Source organism: Talpa europaea (assembly GCF_964194135.1).
Source record: "Talpa europaea genome assembly, chromosome: 11".
NCBI classification, from domain to species: domain Eukaryota; kingdom Metazoa; phylum Chordata; class Mammalia; order Eulipotyphla; family Talpidae; genus Talpa; species Talpa europaea.
Genome location: NC_140078.1, coordinates 72,013,537 through 72,029,676, shown reverse-complemented (window position 1 = coordinate 72,029,676; position 16,140 = coordinate 72,013,537). Strand labels below are relative to the sequence as shown.

The 16,140-nt window shown below is 39.5% G+C and overlaps 1 protein-coding gene across 1 annotated transcript in view; it reads right to left on the bottom strand.

Annotated features, from left to right (window-relative positions):
* The window catches only part of SMARCC1 (SWI/SNF related BAF chromatin remodeling complex subunit C1), a gene marked incomplete at both ends in the record, with an annotated part of 181,317 nt that overhangs the window by 128,001 nt on the left and 37,176 nt on the right, over window positions 1-16,140 (bottom strand). Inside the window, 3 exons of the mRNA XM_084247855.1 lie at window positions 2,929-3,050; window positions 6,148-6,273; window positions 15,360-15,435. Of these exons, the coding sequence (XP_084103981.1) occupies window positions 2,929-3,050; window positions 6,148-6,273; window positions 15,360-15,435 (324 nt within the window). The remainder of the gene's footprint in view (window positions 1-2,928; window positions 3,051-6,147; window positions 6,274-15,359; window positions 15,436-16,140) is intronic.

Below are 16,140 nucleotides of genomic sequence, written 5' to 3'. Positions count from 1 at the left end.
TGTGAAGCTGTCCACAGCCTCTGCAGTGCCGGGTTCCATCCTCGCCGGCCATGGAGATACTCACATGGTGTGGCAGACCTCTCCTGTCTCAACTGCTGCTCCCCTCAGCAGTGTATTTTGTCAGTCTGCCTATTCTGTTCCCCACTCTGTCTCTGGTGTCCTCTCACCCTCCTGTACATCTGGTCTATACCACGGTTCTTGTACAAATAAATAAATCTTTGGAAAAAAATTAAATTAAAAAGAAAATAGGGCCTCCCCGGTGGCGCAGCGGTTGAGTGCTGGGTTGCGAAGCTGCCCGCGTCCTCTGCGGCGCCGGTTCGATCCCCAGCCACTGGAGGAGGGTCCCACATGGCGCACAGACCTCTCCTGCTGCCCGCTGCTCCCCTCAGCAGTGTACCTCGGTCCTTCTGCCTGCTCTGCTCCCCGCTCTGGATCTAGTGAATTCTCTCACCCTCCCTCGCTTCTGACTGTACCCAGTGCATGTATAAACAAACAAACAAATAAATAAATGCCTCTATAAAAAAAAAAATTAAAAAAAAAAAAAGAAAATAACTACAAACTGATCTTCCATATAACCCAGCAATTCCACTCCCATCGACCCAAAGAAAACAAAATTAGCAATTCAAAAGGAAACTTGCACTCTCATGGTTATTACAGCACTGTTTACAAAAGCCAAGACAGGGGAACAGCCTAAATGCCCCTAACACATGAATGGATTAAGATGTGGCGTGTGTGTACACCTACACACACAACGCACGCACAAATAAATACTACTCAGCTATCAAGAAAAGATAAATTCTTTCCAGTTGTGGCAACATGGATGGAGTTGAAAGGGATAATGCTATGAGAAATCAGTCAGAAGGACAAATAATAAATGGTGTCACTTATATGTAGGATACAGAAAAACAAAACAAAGGTTCAGTTAAAGCCAAATTAGAACATTACCTGCTCCCCTCAGCAGTGTATTTCAGTCAATCTGCCTGTTCTGTTCCCCATTCTGTCTGGTGAATCCTCTCACACACCCCCACACCTCTGGCCTGTACCCAAGTTCTTGTATGCATAAATAAATAAATCTTAAAAAAAAAAAAGGACATGCATACATATATTTGGGGAAACTCAATTTGGTGGACTTTACATTTGGAATAGAGACAACTTCTGAGAGCCTCCTGGATATCAAATCAGTGATTATTAGTGTTCTGGTACCCCATATCTCACTCAGCCTGTAAGTGGGAAGAGTAGCACATTTAAGTTAGGTGTAGAAACACTTGAAAAAGTTGTTATGACTTTCTTCACAAGGCTCTGGGGTAGCTCTGAAATTACTGAATCTCAACAGCAAGATTTAGATTAGAAATTAAAGAAATACTATAACTACCAATAGTATCTAAAGAAAATTAGATTTTTCTGGTTTTAATTTTTATGTCATAGTAATATTATGTTTAAAAAGATTTTTAAACTTTCCTAAAAGCATATGTGTACATAATTAAGAATGCTTCTGGGCCTCGCCGGTGGTGCAGTGGTTGAGTGCTGGGTTGAGAAGCTGCCCGCAGCCTCTGCAGCGCCGGTTCAATCCCCGGCCACCGGCGAGTGTCCCACATGGCGTACAGACCTCTCCTGCTGCCCGCTGCTCCCCTCAGCAGTGTACTTCGGTCCTTCTGCCTGTTCTGCTCCCCGCTCTGGCTCTGGTGAATTCTCTCACCCTCCCATGCTTCTGACTGTACCCAGTGCTTGTATAAATAAATAAATAAATCTTAAAAAAAAAAAAAAAAAAAGAATGCTTCTGATATTCCTACCCTTCAAAGAAATACCATAAACCAAGATGTATTCTGGGGACATGAAATGCCAATTTGGTAGCAGAGGAAAGGCAATATAAAAAGAAACTGCTGGGGAACCCTCCCTCCCCCCATCCCTCCCCCAGGAAACTCCCCTTCCCCCTCCCCCCACCCGGGTAGTGCAAAGGGTTGAGCACAGCACTGTGAGGCTGGCTGCAGCCACTGCAGTGAGAGTTCGATCCCTGGCCCGCCAGGGAGCAACCCACATGGCGCAGCAGACCTCTCCTGACTCACCTGCTGCGTCCCTCAGCAGTGTATTTCAGTCTATCTGCCTGTTCTGTTCCCTGCTCTGTCTGTGGTGAATAATATCACCTCCTGCAATGCTGGCCTGTACCCCAGTTCTTGTATACATAAATGAATAAGTCTTTAAAAAAAAAAAAAAAGAAAAGAAACTGCTGGAAAGTAGATCTTTACAGCCCAGTCAACAGCCAGAAATTTACAAATTATCACATCAAAGAATTTTGGAGTTTATAATTTTTTGACTTAAACTATAATCTCTGCAAAATGACAAAATATTGACAACCCTGAATTTATTATCTACTTAATATATAATAAATTATTAAGTATTACCTACCATTTATTAAGTATCTACTTCAGGCTGGGCACCGTGCAAAGGACTTTAAAGTCTCATTAAACACCTACAATAATCTGTTCAACAGAAACCAAAATCCCTCCAAGTTTAGATTTACTAAGGTAAACCGAGCATTTTGAATATTGCATTATGTTTACAGCACTTTCCAAAACATCCAATAGTCATGGTCATAGGTTCATGTCTTTGATGAGTCATTTGATTAAAAATGAGACAACTGGTAAAAACTGAGACAATGACCCTAACAATGGCAAATAAAATTTCTTAAATTCCTTACCAATCACGTTTCTTGACATATACTTTGATACAGGAAAAAAGATGGGTTCAAGCTACCTTTGTATAAATATAAGATGCTCATCAAATAACATCCTGAAACAAGTACAATTATTAAAGACTTCTAATCAATATAAAGATGGACCTCCTTTCAGCAAAATGTCTAATATAAATGTAAAAATATGAAAGTCCTTTATAGCTTGTTTAATGCCTTCTGAATCATGCTGCAGTGCTTACCCTTTCTTCCCACTCTTCTTCCGTGATTCTGTGGGTGTGGGAGGTGGAGGAGAAGGTGAATGTTTCCTCTTTCGAGCATTAGCTGACGCTTTTCTATCTCTTCTTTCTGGACTTCTGACTGGCTAGGAAGAAGTAAATGGAAATAAGTATCAGTCAGGCTTTGCTGACTCCTTAGTTTCTTTAAGGTGGAAAATATCAAGGTGAGTTTTCATGAAGATAGTAACAAACCCACTAGATTGAGAGCACACGTTAATCATCTTGGATCACCAGCAGTCAAAAGAATTTCCCTGAACTTGCAGGTAACATACCAATGGAAATATAAGCACCACCCCACAGGTAGTCAAACTATGTTATAAAACAGACAGATTCAAACCTGTACACCTAAAAACTGTTCCTCACCACATTCTGTATTCCCAGGGTGGGAAAAGTAATTTTTAATAACTACCAGGAGGGTGTAAAACACATACTATTAAATTAATAAAATACAAAGGTTGAATGAGCTTGTGACTATATACCAGAAACTATTAATAATTCATCAGTTAAAAAAAATAAAAGGGATAAATTTATGATACAAAAGATAAAAATAAGATTACATTTTATGATTTGAAAGTCAACCTATCCCTAAAACTATCACCATCGACAGATAACATGATTTTATTTATAGACAGTCTATGAGTCAAAAGAGTTGGATGATGCCTATCGTTATAAAAGTCAAACTCCAGGGCCTCCCCGGTGGCACAGTGGCTGAGTGCTGGGCTGCGAAACTGCCCATAGCCTCTGCATTGCCAGTTCGATCCCCGGCCACCAGCAAGAGTCCCACAGGCGTGCAGACTTCTCCTGCCGCGCCTGCTGCTCTCCTCAGCAGTGTACTTCGTCAGTCTGCCTGTTCTGCTCCCCGCTCTGGCTCTGGTGAATCCTCTCACCCTCCCGCGCTTCTAACTGTATCCTGGTTCTTGCATAAATAAATAAATAAATCTTAAAAAAAAAAAAAAAAGTCAACCTCCACATAGTAATGAGCAACTTAATAAAAGACAATAAAGAAAAAGCAAACACCTAAGTTAATTTTTTAAAAAATCACAGATTGGGGGCCTCCCTGGTGGCGCAGTGGTTGAGCGCTGGGCTGCAAAGCTGCCTGCAGTCTCTGTAGCACCAGTTCGATCCCCAGCCGATGACAAGGGTCCCACTTGGCGCGCAGACCTCTCCTGCCACGCCCACTGCTCCCCTCAGCAGTGTATTTCGTCAGTCTGCCTGTTCTGTTCCCTGCTCTGTCTCTGGTGAATCCTCTCACCCTCCCGTGCTTCTGACTGTACCCAGCGCTTGTATAAATAAATAGATAAATCTTAAAAAAAAAAAATCACAGATTAAAACATTAATTCAACAATAATCTGTTGGTATGCTCATACTCCTCACAACTGTCTCTTTTTAGTAGCTCTGTAACATCAAACTGGGAATCTGAGATTTTTATAGGTCTACGAGAGATTTTAATAGAAAATCTAAATTATAGACACCTTTAATTGGTATAGTAACATTTTAAAATGAAATTTTGTCTCTCTCTTTTTTTTTTTTTTTGGTGGGACCCTCGCCAGTAGCCGGGAATCGAACTGGCGCTGCAGAGGTTGCGCCACTAGGGGAGGCCCTGAAAATTAAATTTTCAAAAGGGATATTAAATTTTTATGTAATCCCCTGAAAAATATGTGAATATATAAATCTGAACAGGAGTGGATATGAACAGGCCCATTTAATAACATGATAAGGAAATCAGAATATTCCTAACAACACAAAAAACTTGGTTTGAAATGCATTAGAGGAAAACAAATATATAATAATCGTTAACAGCCACAGAAAGCTAAAACTTAAAAAAAAAAAATTACTCAAATACCAAAGCAAATAGAAGCAAAATAAAAATGAAAGAATATGGGGGGGGGGGAACGGGACACCCATTTTAAAATATTACTCTTAACACACAAGACAATAATGTTTAAGTAAGAAAGTCAGATCACAGGGCTGAAAAAAGGTATGAAATAATTGTAATGGCTAAAAGTTTATCTATTTCAAAAATTTTTCAGAAAATAAAAATACCAAATAAAACTTCAAACATTAAATATTCCCAGTGAAAAGAACTTTTAAATCATAGGTCTCTACCTAAAACTGTAACAAACACAACATTTCTTCTCAGGCTTAGATCTCCCTGCAGACACACCTATCTCAGAAGTTGTAGCTTATAATGCTTATAATGATTGCACTTTTTAAAAAATTTAATATAGGATTTTTTTAATTTTCTTACATCATTGTTCATTTTTGATACAGTATTTGATCTCTCCCTCAAGTGTAGTCCCAATAATTCTCCCACCATCACAGCACCTGAGAACTGTAACCAATCTTTTGTGTTCTTCCCTTCTCTGTTTGACCCCTCAATCTCACCCTCCCCTGCTATATGCCTCACATCTATGGTTCGCCTGCAAGTTTTGTCTTTTTCCTGACCTTTTTTTCAGTTTCCCTCTTTTCCACCTACACATGAAACCATCTGTTACTTTTCTTTTTCCTTCTGACTTATTAAGCTTAGCACAAAACCCTTCCAGCTCCATCCATGTTGCTGCAAAAGGCATGAGTTTATCTTTTTTGATCTGAGTAATAATCCATTAGGAATATATACCACATCTTCTTTATTCATTCATCTGTTGTGGAGCATTTAGGCTGTTTCCATATCTTAGCTATTGTTAAGTATTTGCACTTCCTAAGGCATTTAAAGAATATTTAAGTATCTCAAAAAAAAAGGACTATTTTAAGTGAAACCTATAATGGCTTGTAGTTTGTACTAAATTTTTTTTTCATTACCAAAACTATTAACAAATATTAAAACTAAATGGAAAAAAAACCCAACTAAATGAGTTTTCCCTTGGAAAAACAACTACTTAATTAAATTATTCTGTGGTATTTGGGTATACAAAATTAAAATTCATATCTAGTGAACAAAATCAGCTGCACTAATGCCATACTACAGGGGTGACTTTAAATCTTAATGACCATTTGAGGTTTTCACTACCCCTTTTTGGAAGATGCCAGCTCCGCAGAGGGCTGCTAAAAGTAGTAACTGTTATAACTATGTGATGACCGTTGCACTTTGGTTTATTGGTGACAGCTTATTAACAAAGATTTGATATCAGTAAGGTCAAGAAAGAAGAAAGACCCAATGGAGAAAAATGGTGTCAACCCAAATACCTCTTCATTCTTTGTTGAAATTCGCTGACGAAAACTCACAGGCTTTCTGTTCTCATCCACCTCATAATCCTCCTCATTCATCCATTCATTGAAAACATCAGTGTCCAAAATCCATTTCGCATGAACCTAAAGTCATATAAAAACATATTATAAAAAAATAAGAATCTACATAATAAAATCACTTGACAGTATTTAAAAGAATTAAAAAGCTTTAAAAGTATTTGAAAGAAGCTGATTTATTTTGCTCACGTCCACAATTAGAACAAATTAAAAATATAACACTAACGTATTTCGTCATTCTGCCTGTTCTGCTCCCCTCTCTGGCTCTGGTGAATTCTCTCACCCTCCCGCGCTTCTGACTGTACCCAGTGCTTGTATAAATAAATAAATAAAAATCTTAAAAACAAACACTAACAATTACATGAGTGGTAAGTAATGTAACAATTTCTACTTTTTATCGTCTTTTATTGAATAAATAGGATAGGAAAGCGCCATTGCTTTTGTGAAGACTGAGGTTCTGATATCTAAGACCCTTAAATTTAATAATCATGTCACTTTAATTTCAGCTATATTAAGGTATAATTGACAAATACAATTATAAGATATTTATACACTGTGGTAATTTGCTCTAAGTACACATCCAGTTAACCAACATACCCATCATCTCAAATATTTATCCTATCAGCAAGCTTCAACTACACAATAAAGTGTTTTCAATTACAATCATATTTTACATTAGATCACTAGACCTCATTCATCTTATAGCTAAAAGTTTAAATTCTTTTACCAACCTCTCCTATTTACACATCATCTCCGGATACTACTTTTCTATTTTGTTTAAAAGAATGTGAGAGAAAGAGAGGGAGTGCGTGCATGCGCGTGAGAGAGAGAAAGAGAGAGTGAGTTTGTGTGTGTATTTAAAAAAAAAATTCCACTTTTAATTTTTTTAAAGATTCCATGTATCAGTGATAGTGTGTAGTATTTGTCTTTCTCTGTAAGGCCAATTTCACTAATCATGCCAGCTTTCTTTATGAAAATCACTGATTAAAAGTAATATTCAAGGGCCCCCTTGGTGGCGCAAAGGGTTAAGAGGCAACTTATGAAACTAACTGGAGCCTTTGCAGCATGAGTTCAAACCTGGCCAGGGAACAACCCACATGGCACAGCAGACCTCTCCTGAATTACCCGCTGCTCCCCTTAGCAGTGTAGTTCAGTCAATCTGCCTGTTCTGTTCCCCACTCTGTCTCTGGTGAATCCTCTTATACCCACACCCCAGCTCTGGCCTACACCCCAACTCTTATATGTATAAATAATTTTTTAAAAAAAGGGAGCCTCTGGGCCTCCCCTGGTGGCGCAGCGGTTGAGCGCTGGGCTGCGAAGCTGCCCGTAGCCTCTGCAGCGCCGGTTCGATCCCTGGCCACTGGTGAGGGTCCCACATGGCGCGCAGACCTCTCCTGCCGTGCCCACTGCTCCCCTCAGCAGTGTATTTCAGTCAGTCTGCCTGTTCTGTTCCCCGCTCTGGCTCTGGTGAATTCTCTCACTCTCCAATGCTTCTGACTGTACCCAGTGCTTGTATAAATAAATAAATCTTTAAAAAAAAAAAAAAGGGAGCCTCTCTGGTGGCGCAAGGGGTTAATATGCAACCGATGAAGCTAACAGCAGTGTCTGCAGCACGAGCGAGTTCAATCTCTAGCCAGAGAGCAACCCACATGGCGCAGCAGACCTCTCCTGACTCGCCCGCTGCTCCACTCAGCAGTGTATTTTAGTCAATCTGCCTGTTCTGTTTCCCACTCTGTCTCTGGTGAATCCTCTCACCCTCCCGCACCTCTGGTCTCTACCCCAGTTATTGTATAAAAAAAAAAAAAAAAAAAACTTTAAAAAAATTAATAAATAGGGCCTCCCAGGTGGCGCAGCGGGTTGAGCACAGTGCTGTGAAGCTGCCCACAGCCTCTGCAGTGCGAGTTCGATTCCCGGCCGGCCAAGGAGATTCCCACATGGCGCAGCAGATCTCTCCTGTTGTGCCTGCTTCTCCCCTCAGCAGTGCTTTGGGTCAGTCTGCCTGTTCTGTTCCCCACTGTCTCTGGTGAATCCTCTCACCCTTCTACGCCTCTGGCCTGTACCCCAGCTATTATATAAATTAAAAAAAAAAATCTTTATAAAAATAAATAAATAAATAAAAGTAATATTCAAGAGCAAAGGGCCAAAGATAGTCATTAATTTATTTTTTAATTTTTTAAAAAGATTTATTTATTTATACAAGCACTGGGTACAGTCAGAAGCACGGGAGGGTGAGAGAATTCATCAGAGCCAGAGCAGGAGCAGAACAGGCAGAAGGACCGAAGTACACTGCTAAGGGGAGCAGCGGGCGGCAGGGGAGGTCTGCGCGCCATGTGGGACCTTCGCCTGGCAGCTGGGGATCGAACCAGCACTGCAGAGGCTGCAGGCAGCTTCGCAGCCCATCGCTCAACCGCTGCACCACCAGGGAGGCCCGATAGTCATTACTTTAGGCATGAAGGATGTCTCTAGGTTCATTCATTCTATAACACTCTTAAATAATGATAAATAGAACATTACAGAGAACTATCACTCAGCCCTGTAAGTTATACATAGCTATGCATATCTCTCAGGCACAGACAGGGCTGCGGTGAAAGTGGAGAAATAAGAATCAGATTCTAGCTTCTTCCCAGCCCTTTCCACAGTCACTTCTCTTTGTTATTTTATTAATGTTTCTGAGTAAGAATTAATAAAATGAAAGGTTCCCTAGGTGTCATATAAATACACATGTAGGTAAAGGTAGATATTTAAACAACTGACCTAGCCTATATAATATTTTCTTTTCTCCAAAAGCATGCCCAAGAGGAGTATACTGAAATATGGGAGTAGACAATTCTTCATTGACCAGAAATGCTGTTCACATTTCAAATCATGGTATTTGTGTTTCAGACAGAGCATGTGGCTATACTCTCATGACGTGTTAGCTGCAATATTATAAGGAGAACAAAGAAAATAGCAGCTACACCTGTGAAGCCTTCCTAGAAGCAAAAACAATATATAATATGGCAAGCACAAGGTAATATGGACGTCCTAATAAAACTATTTATCATGTAAGCTCATCATTGACCTTAAAAAAAAGTGGGGAGTAGGATGGTGTTACTACATTGGTTGCTCAGGTTATGATGGAATCATATCTTGATTTAGGAATGAAATATGGGACTATGTTTCTTCTCCTCCCCAAACTGTAGTTACACAGTAACACAATTAACACCCTGTCAAAGAGAAAATTAAGCCTTAAATAATGTAACCTGAAAAGACTTTTGTATAAACTATGGGGAGGGGTATAAATAGAACACCCAAGAAACCTAATCAGAGAAATAAAATCTATTTATAGATATGAATGTCAAAGAAAAGGGTAAAATAACTTATTGGTATTTTAGAAAATATGTCATAGCATTTGAAAACAGAACAGTGTTTTCCTAAGTGTGTACATATAGTAGAAGTAGAGATGTGCATTTTTTACTATCCAGAAAACCCTGACAGGAATCTCTTAAGAAAACATGTCAGTAGTATAGAACAATAAAAAAGTGTTTGGGCCAGGCACTTTGTTATACCTTACATGTATGATCTCATTTAATAGTCCTACCCAGAATAAAGCAATGTAGATTCTCCTATAAAGTCTATTTAATCTCGGCGCTGGAAGGGATCATGCTCAGCGAAATAAAGTCTATTTAATCTCAACTATAATTCCAATGAGTATACTTGTTTTACATGGACCTCAAAAAAGCAACTGTAATATTTAGATAACAGAAGAGACCCAAGACCCAGGAGACACTTAAAGAAGAAAAAAGCAAAGAGTATTCAATCAGGTACAAACAGCAATTAATAGAGTCTGAAAACAATAACTACACATATAAAAAAATTACTTTGACAGAAAGGGTACAGATCAGCACAAAGAACATTTGTCCTTCAAGGTATAGTTTACATACCATCACAAAGGGAAAAAAAATTATCCTACATGGTAACGTTTTAAAATTTGTTTCGGGCCTCCCTGGTGGCCAAGGAGTTAAGCACTGCACTATGAAGCAATCCACAGCCCCTGGAGCACAAGTTCGATCCCCGGCCGGCCAGGGAACAACCCACATGGCAAAGCAGACCTCTCCTATCTTGCCCGCTGCTCCCCTCAGCAGTGTATTTCAGTCAGTATGCCTGTTCTGTTCCCTACTCTGTCTCTGGTGAATCCTCTCACTCTACCACACCTCTGGCCTGTACCCAACTCTTACATGCATAAATAAATAACTCTTTAAAAAAAAAAAAATTGTTTCTAGGGCCACCCTGGTGGCACAAGGGGTTAAGATGCAACCTATGAAGCTATCTGCAGCCACTGCAGCATGAGTTTGATCCACGGCCAAGGAGCTACCCACATGGCACAGCAGACCTCCCCTGACTCGCCTACTGCTCCCCTCAGCAGTGTATTTCAGTCAATCTGCTTGTTCTGTTCCCCACTCTGTCTCTGCTGAATCCTCAAGCCTCCCACAACTCTGGCCCGTACCCCAGTTCTTGTATGCATAAATAAATAAATCTTTTTTAAAAAAATGAAATGTTACCAAAGAGATTAAACATCAATATGAAAGGCAAAACCAAGAAAGATTATTACAAGTAAAAGCAATGAATACACATGAAAAACTTTTTAAAAAGCAAACAGCTGCATTTCTTAACAGAAAGAAACATAGGAACAAACCAGATATGTTCTACAAGGAATGGGGAGACAGGACTAGAAGGAAAGCAGAAGGAAGCGTACATATTTGGGAAGTATATTAGAAAGTTATGTATTCAAAATACAAAATTAATCAACTTGGATGGGAGGTGGTAAAGAAAACACTAAGAGTGAAAGCAAATGGAAAGAAATAAACCCAAGGATACATCAAGTAATAACTTCACTGAATGAGCATAGGGAGTTCACCCAGATAAACACATTATTTGCATATATACTCTCAATCTTGGGCACAGTATGAGGTTGGAAGAATTGCAAACATATCTTATACTTCTTTTTAGTAGCAGTTCTGAAAATAAATTGAATGTATTAAAGGACTCAATAAATGTTGATGTTGGGAGTCTGGTTTCTTACTGTGGGAGAAGAGAAACACAAACATGGTATAGGAGAGGGCAAAAGAACACTATGGGGATTGGAACGAGAGCTATATATATAGTCTCATTTCTAAAATACATTTATTATGTGTAGGCACATTATGTATACATGAATACTCATGTTTTCACATACATAAGAGCTATATGTTTTGGCTATCTCCATACAAAAAAGGCTTAGGAAAAAAGACACTTCAGTAAGTATGCCTGTTACCAGATCTTGAGCTCTAATATCTTTTCCTACTAAAAAGAAATACAGCTCCTTGAAGAAACAACTGATTCTTGTTATGAAGAATGGAAGGCACAAGGTGAGCCCAGACCATCCTATTATAGGAGGAACTCAAAGCTGATGCATTCTTGTCACAAGGGCACACAAATCAACTTGAAGGGGAACCTACTGGCCAAATATGGAAAAATTTCAGCTCCAAAATAATTAAGAAATGAATTATAAACCACTGAAAATTAGAAATCCATGAACCCACTCTGACAAAAGATAGATGGATAAATAAGTAAATGAGGAGAAATGAAGGGCTCTTGCTTATAGAACTCTGAAAGCCAACTGTGCTTTCAAATGTGGAGGGAGGGTTGTAGTGGAAAATTATCACTGTGTAATCATCAAAAAAAAGATTGGTTCAAGCAAGAATTATAAATGGATGTTAAATCTGGGTGACAGAAGGGAAGATTTTGATGAGAAGTAGAATATCTCCAAGATCTAAAAGAATCTTTCACAAATTGGGGCCTCCCCGGTGGCGCAGCGGTTGAGCGTTGGGTTGCGAAGCTGCCCGCGGCATCTGCCGCGCCGGTTCGATCCCTGGCTGCTCCCCGGCCACCAGAGGAGGGTCCCACATGGCACGCAGACCTCTCCTGCCGCCCGCTGCTCCCCTCAGCAGTGTACTTCGGTCCTTCTGCCTGCTCTGCTCCCCACTCTGGCTCTGGTGAATTCTCTCACCCTCCCGCGCTTCTGACTGTACCCAGTGCATGTAAAAACAAAACAAACAAACAAATAAAATAAATAAATAAAACATGCCTCTATTAAAAAAAAAAAAAAGAATCTTTCACAAATTGCTTATAAGTTGCCAATGGGGAGTAAAAGCTAACTACAGAGTGGAGCCACCAGAGAACACATTAACCAGTGATTAACATCACCAAGGAGGAGCAGATGGACACAGCATGTCTCCCAACATGATGCCCTGAGAAGAACAACATTAACTTATGCAGTTTGATGCCTGAAATTCACTATGAGAAAAGAAAAAATTCCAAAAAGAGAAATATTTTTAAAAATCAAAAACATCATGAAAGGCAAGAAACACTTATATTACAGGTTAAAAGAAACTAGAAAGACATGACAGATGAATTCAACAGCTGATATTAGGTAGGATTCTGTACTAGAGAGAAAAAAATGCTATAAAAAATGGTATTGGGTCAGGGGCAAAAAGAGAATATGAACAGTACTGTGTCAATATGAATTTTAACTGGATAACTGTACCATACTTTACATATGAGAATTTCTTCTTCTTAGGAAACAATGTTTGGGGTAAAAAAGTCCAAAATACTTCCCATTGTTATTTCAAATTGTTCACTACACACACACAGAGACAGAGTTTATAAACACAAAGAATGAATGAAAAATCAAAAGGCAAGTAAAATATTGACATGTAGACAAAGGGTGTACAAGTGTTCCATTAATATTTTTCTTTAAAGATTTATTTATTTATGAATACAAGAACTGAGGTACAGGCCAGAGTTGTGAGGGATGAAAGGATTTACCAGAGACAGAATGGGAAGCAGAACAGGTGGATTGATTAAATACATTGCTAAGGAAGTAGCTGGCAAGAAAGGAGAGGTCTGCTGTTCCATGGGGTTCCCCCTGGCTGGGGATTGAACTTGTGCTGCAGTGGATTGCTTCATAGTGTTAACGCTTAACCTCCTGCGTCACCAGGGAGACCCCCTATTACTATTCTTATTCTTGCAACTTAAAGTTGCAAGTTTAAGTTTGAAATTATTTCCAGATAATGATTTTTCCCGAAAAAAGACTAATTTTTGTTAATCCCATTTTCCTCATATGGAATCTGAAGTTCAAACACTAAGTCTTTCTGAAGCTCATACAAGTAGAAAATGGTTGAACCATGTTTAAAATCTAATATATTGATGCAATTTAAGTGGTCATTATATCATATAAAGCAGCTAATAAAAAAATCATGTATAAATACTACTACTGCCCATGAAAAGATTCAGAGCTCCCCGTGGAAATAAAGTTCTAGGGCAGGGATAGAGAAATTACCAAGAGTTTGGAACACTGGGACACTGGAACATCTTTTTGTCCCATAAACTCCAAAATATGCAAAAATAATGCCAAAAGATCACAAGAGCCAACTTAAAGGAGTTTCCAATGGCCAAATTTCAGGTTAATTTATCAAAATGAAGAATGGATGTAATGTCACTGCTCCATGAGTACATACTGACACTACAGACACATGTGAAAAAAGGAAGTTCATTCCTATAGCAAAATGCCAATACTGTACCAATAGAATGGATAGTTAGAAAACCACCAGCAATCACTAATTCATAAATAAATCTTTAATAAAGAAAAAAACAAAGTAGACTAAATATATCTGACAACTAAACAGTGTACAACTCTGAAATACATCTTAGGTCAATGAAAAAACTTACTATAATACGGGAACTGATGAAATATGGGTCCTGTATCAGGCAACAATATTGTTTCAGGAATTAATTCCCTGAAATAGTTTTATTTTATTTTATTTTTTTTTAAGATTTATTTATTTATTTATACAAGCACTGGGTACAGTCAGAAGCACGGGAGGGTGAGAGAATTCACCAGAGCCAGAGCGGGGAGCAGAACAGGCAGACCGACAAAGTACACTGCTGAGGGGAGCAGCGGGCGGCAGGAGAGGTCTGCGCACCATGTGGAACCCTCCTCAGGTGGCCGGGGAGCAGCCGGGGATTGAACCGGCGCTGCAGAGGCTGCAGGCAGCCCCGCAAACCAGCACTCAACCACTGCGCCACCGTGGAGGCCCTGAAATAGTTTTAAAAAGGGTAATCTAGAAGTGTAAGTGAGTACTCTTGTATTATTCTTCTAACTTTCACAATTATTTCTACACTAAAAGTTTAAAATTTAAAATGGCCTTTTACCATCATAAAAGAAATGATTTGATATAGTAATCAAATCCAGTCTCCTAAATGACACCATCAATGAGGTCAACTCCAGCCCTCATATGCCTCTCTTAACTATCAAACCACAATCTAACTTAGCTTTGGGGTCTCCTCAAACATCCCTGCAAGCCATTTTATTAAGACCTATGTAATGAGGTCTCAATGGCCATGAGAATCGCTTAATAAAGATTACAAAGAAAGGGGCCTCCCTGGTGGCACAAGGAGTTAAGACACAACCTATGAAGCTGTCAGCAGCCACTGAAGCACGAGTTTGATCCGTGGCCAGGTAGCTACCCACGTGGTGCAGCAGACCTCTCCTGTCTCACCCACTGCTCCCCTCAGCAGTGTATTTCAGTCTGTCTGTTCTGTTCCCCACTCTGTCTCTGGCGAATCCTCTCAAACCCCCCCCCCCACATCTCTGGACCGTACCCCAGCTCTTGTATGCATAAATCAATAAATCTTTAAAAAAAAAATTACAAGAAAGGAAGATCATCATTGGATATCTCAAAACATTGTCATGGCAAGTAGTAGAGGAGTATTAAATTATGCACAAATAAATTGTTTTTAAAAAGGATCTTTCGGGCCTCCCCGGTGGCGCAGCAGTTGAGCACTGGGTTGTGAAGCTGCCCGCAGCCTCTGCAGCGCCGGTTCAATCCCCGGCTGCTCCCCGGCAACCAGAGGAGGGTCTCGCATGGCGCGCAGACCTCTCCTGCCGCCCGCTGCTCCCCTCAGCAGTGTATTTCAGTCCTTCTGCCTGCTCTTCTCCTCCCGGCTCTGGCTCTGGTGAATTCTATCACCCTCCTGCGCTTCTGACTGTGCCCAGTGCTTGTATAAATAAAAATAAATAAACCTTTAGAAAAAAAAATAAATAAAAATAAAAAAATAAAAAGGACTTTCACCTTCCACGGTTTTTCTGGAATTGGTGGATCTTCGATTTCTGCATCAACATCATTACTGTGGACCCAAGTATCATAACTATAAGGAAATGAAAACAGGAAAAACAAGTTAAAACTGTTTTATCAAAAAGTAAAAATACATTTCAGGAATACAACTAGGATCTAGTTATAGCAATTTATCATAAACTTTTATCTCAATTGTGGACAAAAAAATTCTTCTGAAGAGGTCACAAATAATAATCTTCACACTGTTAACCCTAAAGTTGAAAATTCAGTCCACATTCACAAAATTCAAAAAACTGAATATTCTCTCCTCAAAGAGTATCCCATCAAGGCAATATTCCTTCTTGTTATCAGCCTCTCCTTAGTCTCCATAGCCAGTTTCTCTTCTCCCAAACCTCCAACATTGGAGGCCTCAGGTCTCAGTTTTTGGAAGAGTTCCTTCCTCCTCTCTATTCATTCTCTTGAAGAGCTCGTACAGTTCTTTGGCTTCAAATATCTAACAATAGAAATCTTCTATCTCTGTTCTTTTCTGAATCATGGACTTAAGAATCCAACTATTAATTCCATTATCTCCTCTGACATGTTTAATAAGGTTTTCAAATCTGTCACACTCAAACTTCAATATATAATGCCATCCCAACCCCAACAATGTGGCTAGTCAATCATCCCCATCTCACTAAATGCCAATTCTGTCTTTCCAGTTATTTGGGCCCAAATCCTTGGAAACATCATCGACTTCACTCTCAATCACATTCTATAACAAGACCATCCACAATTTCTA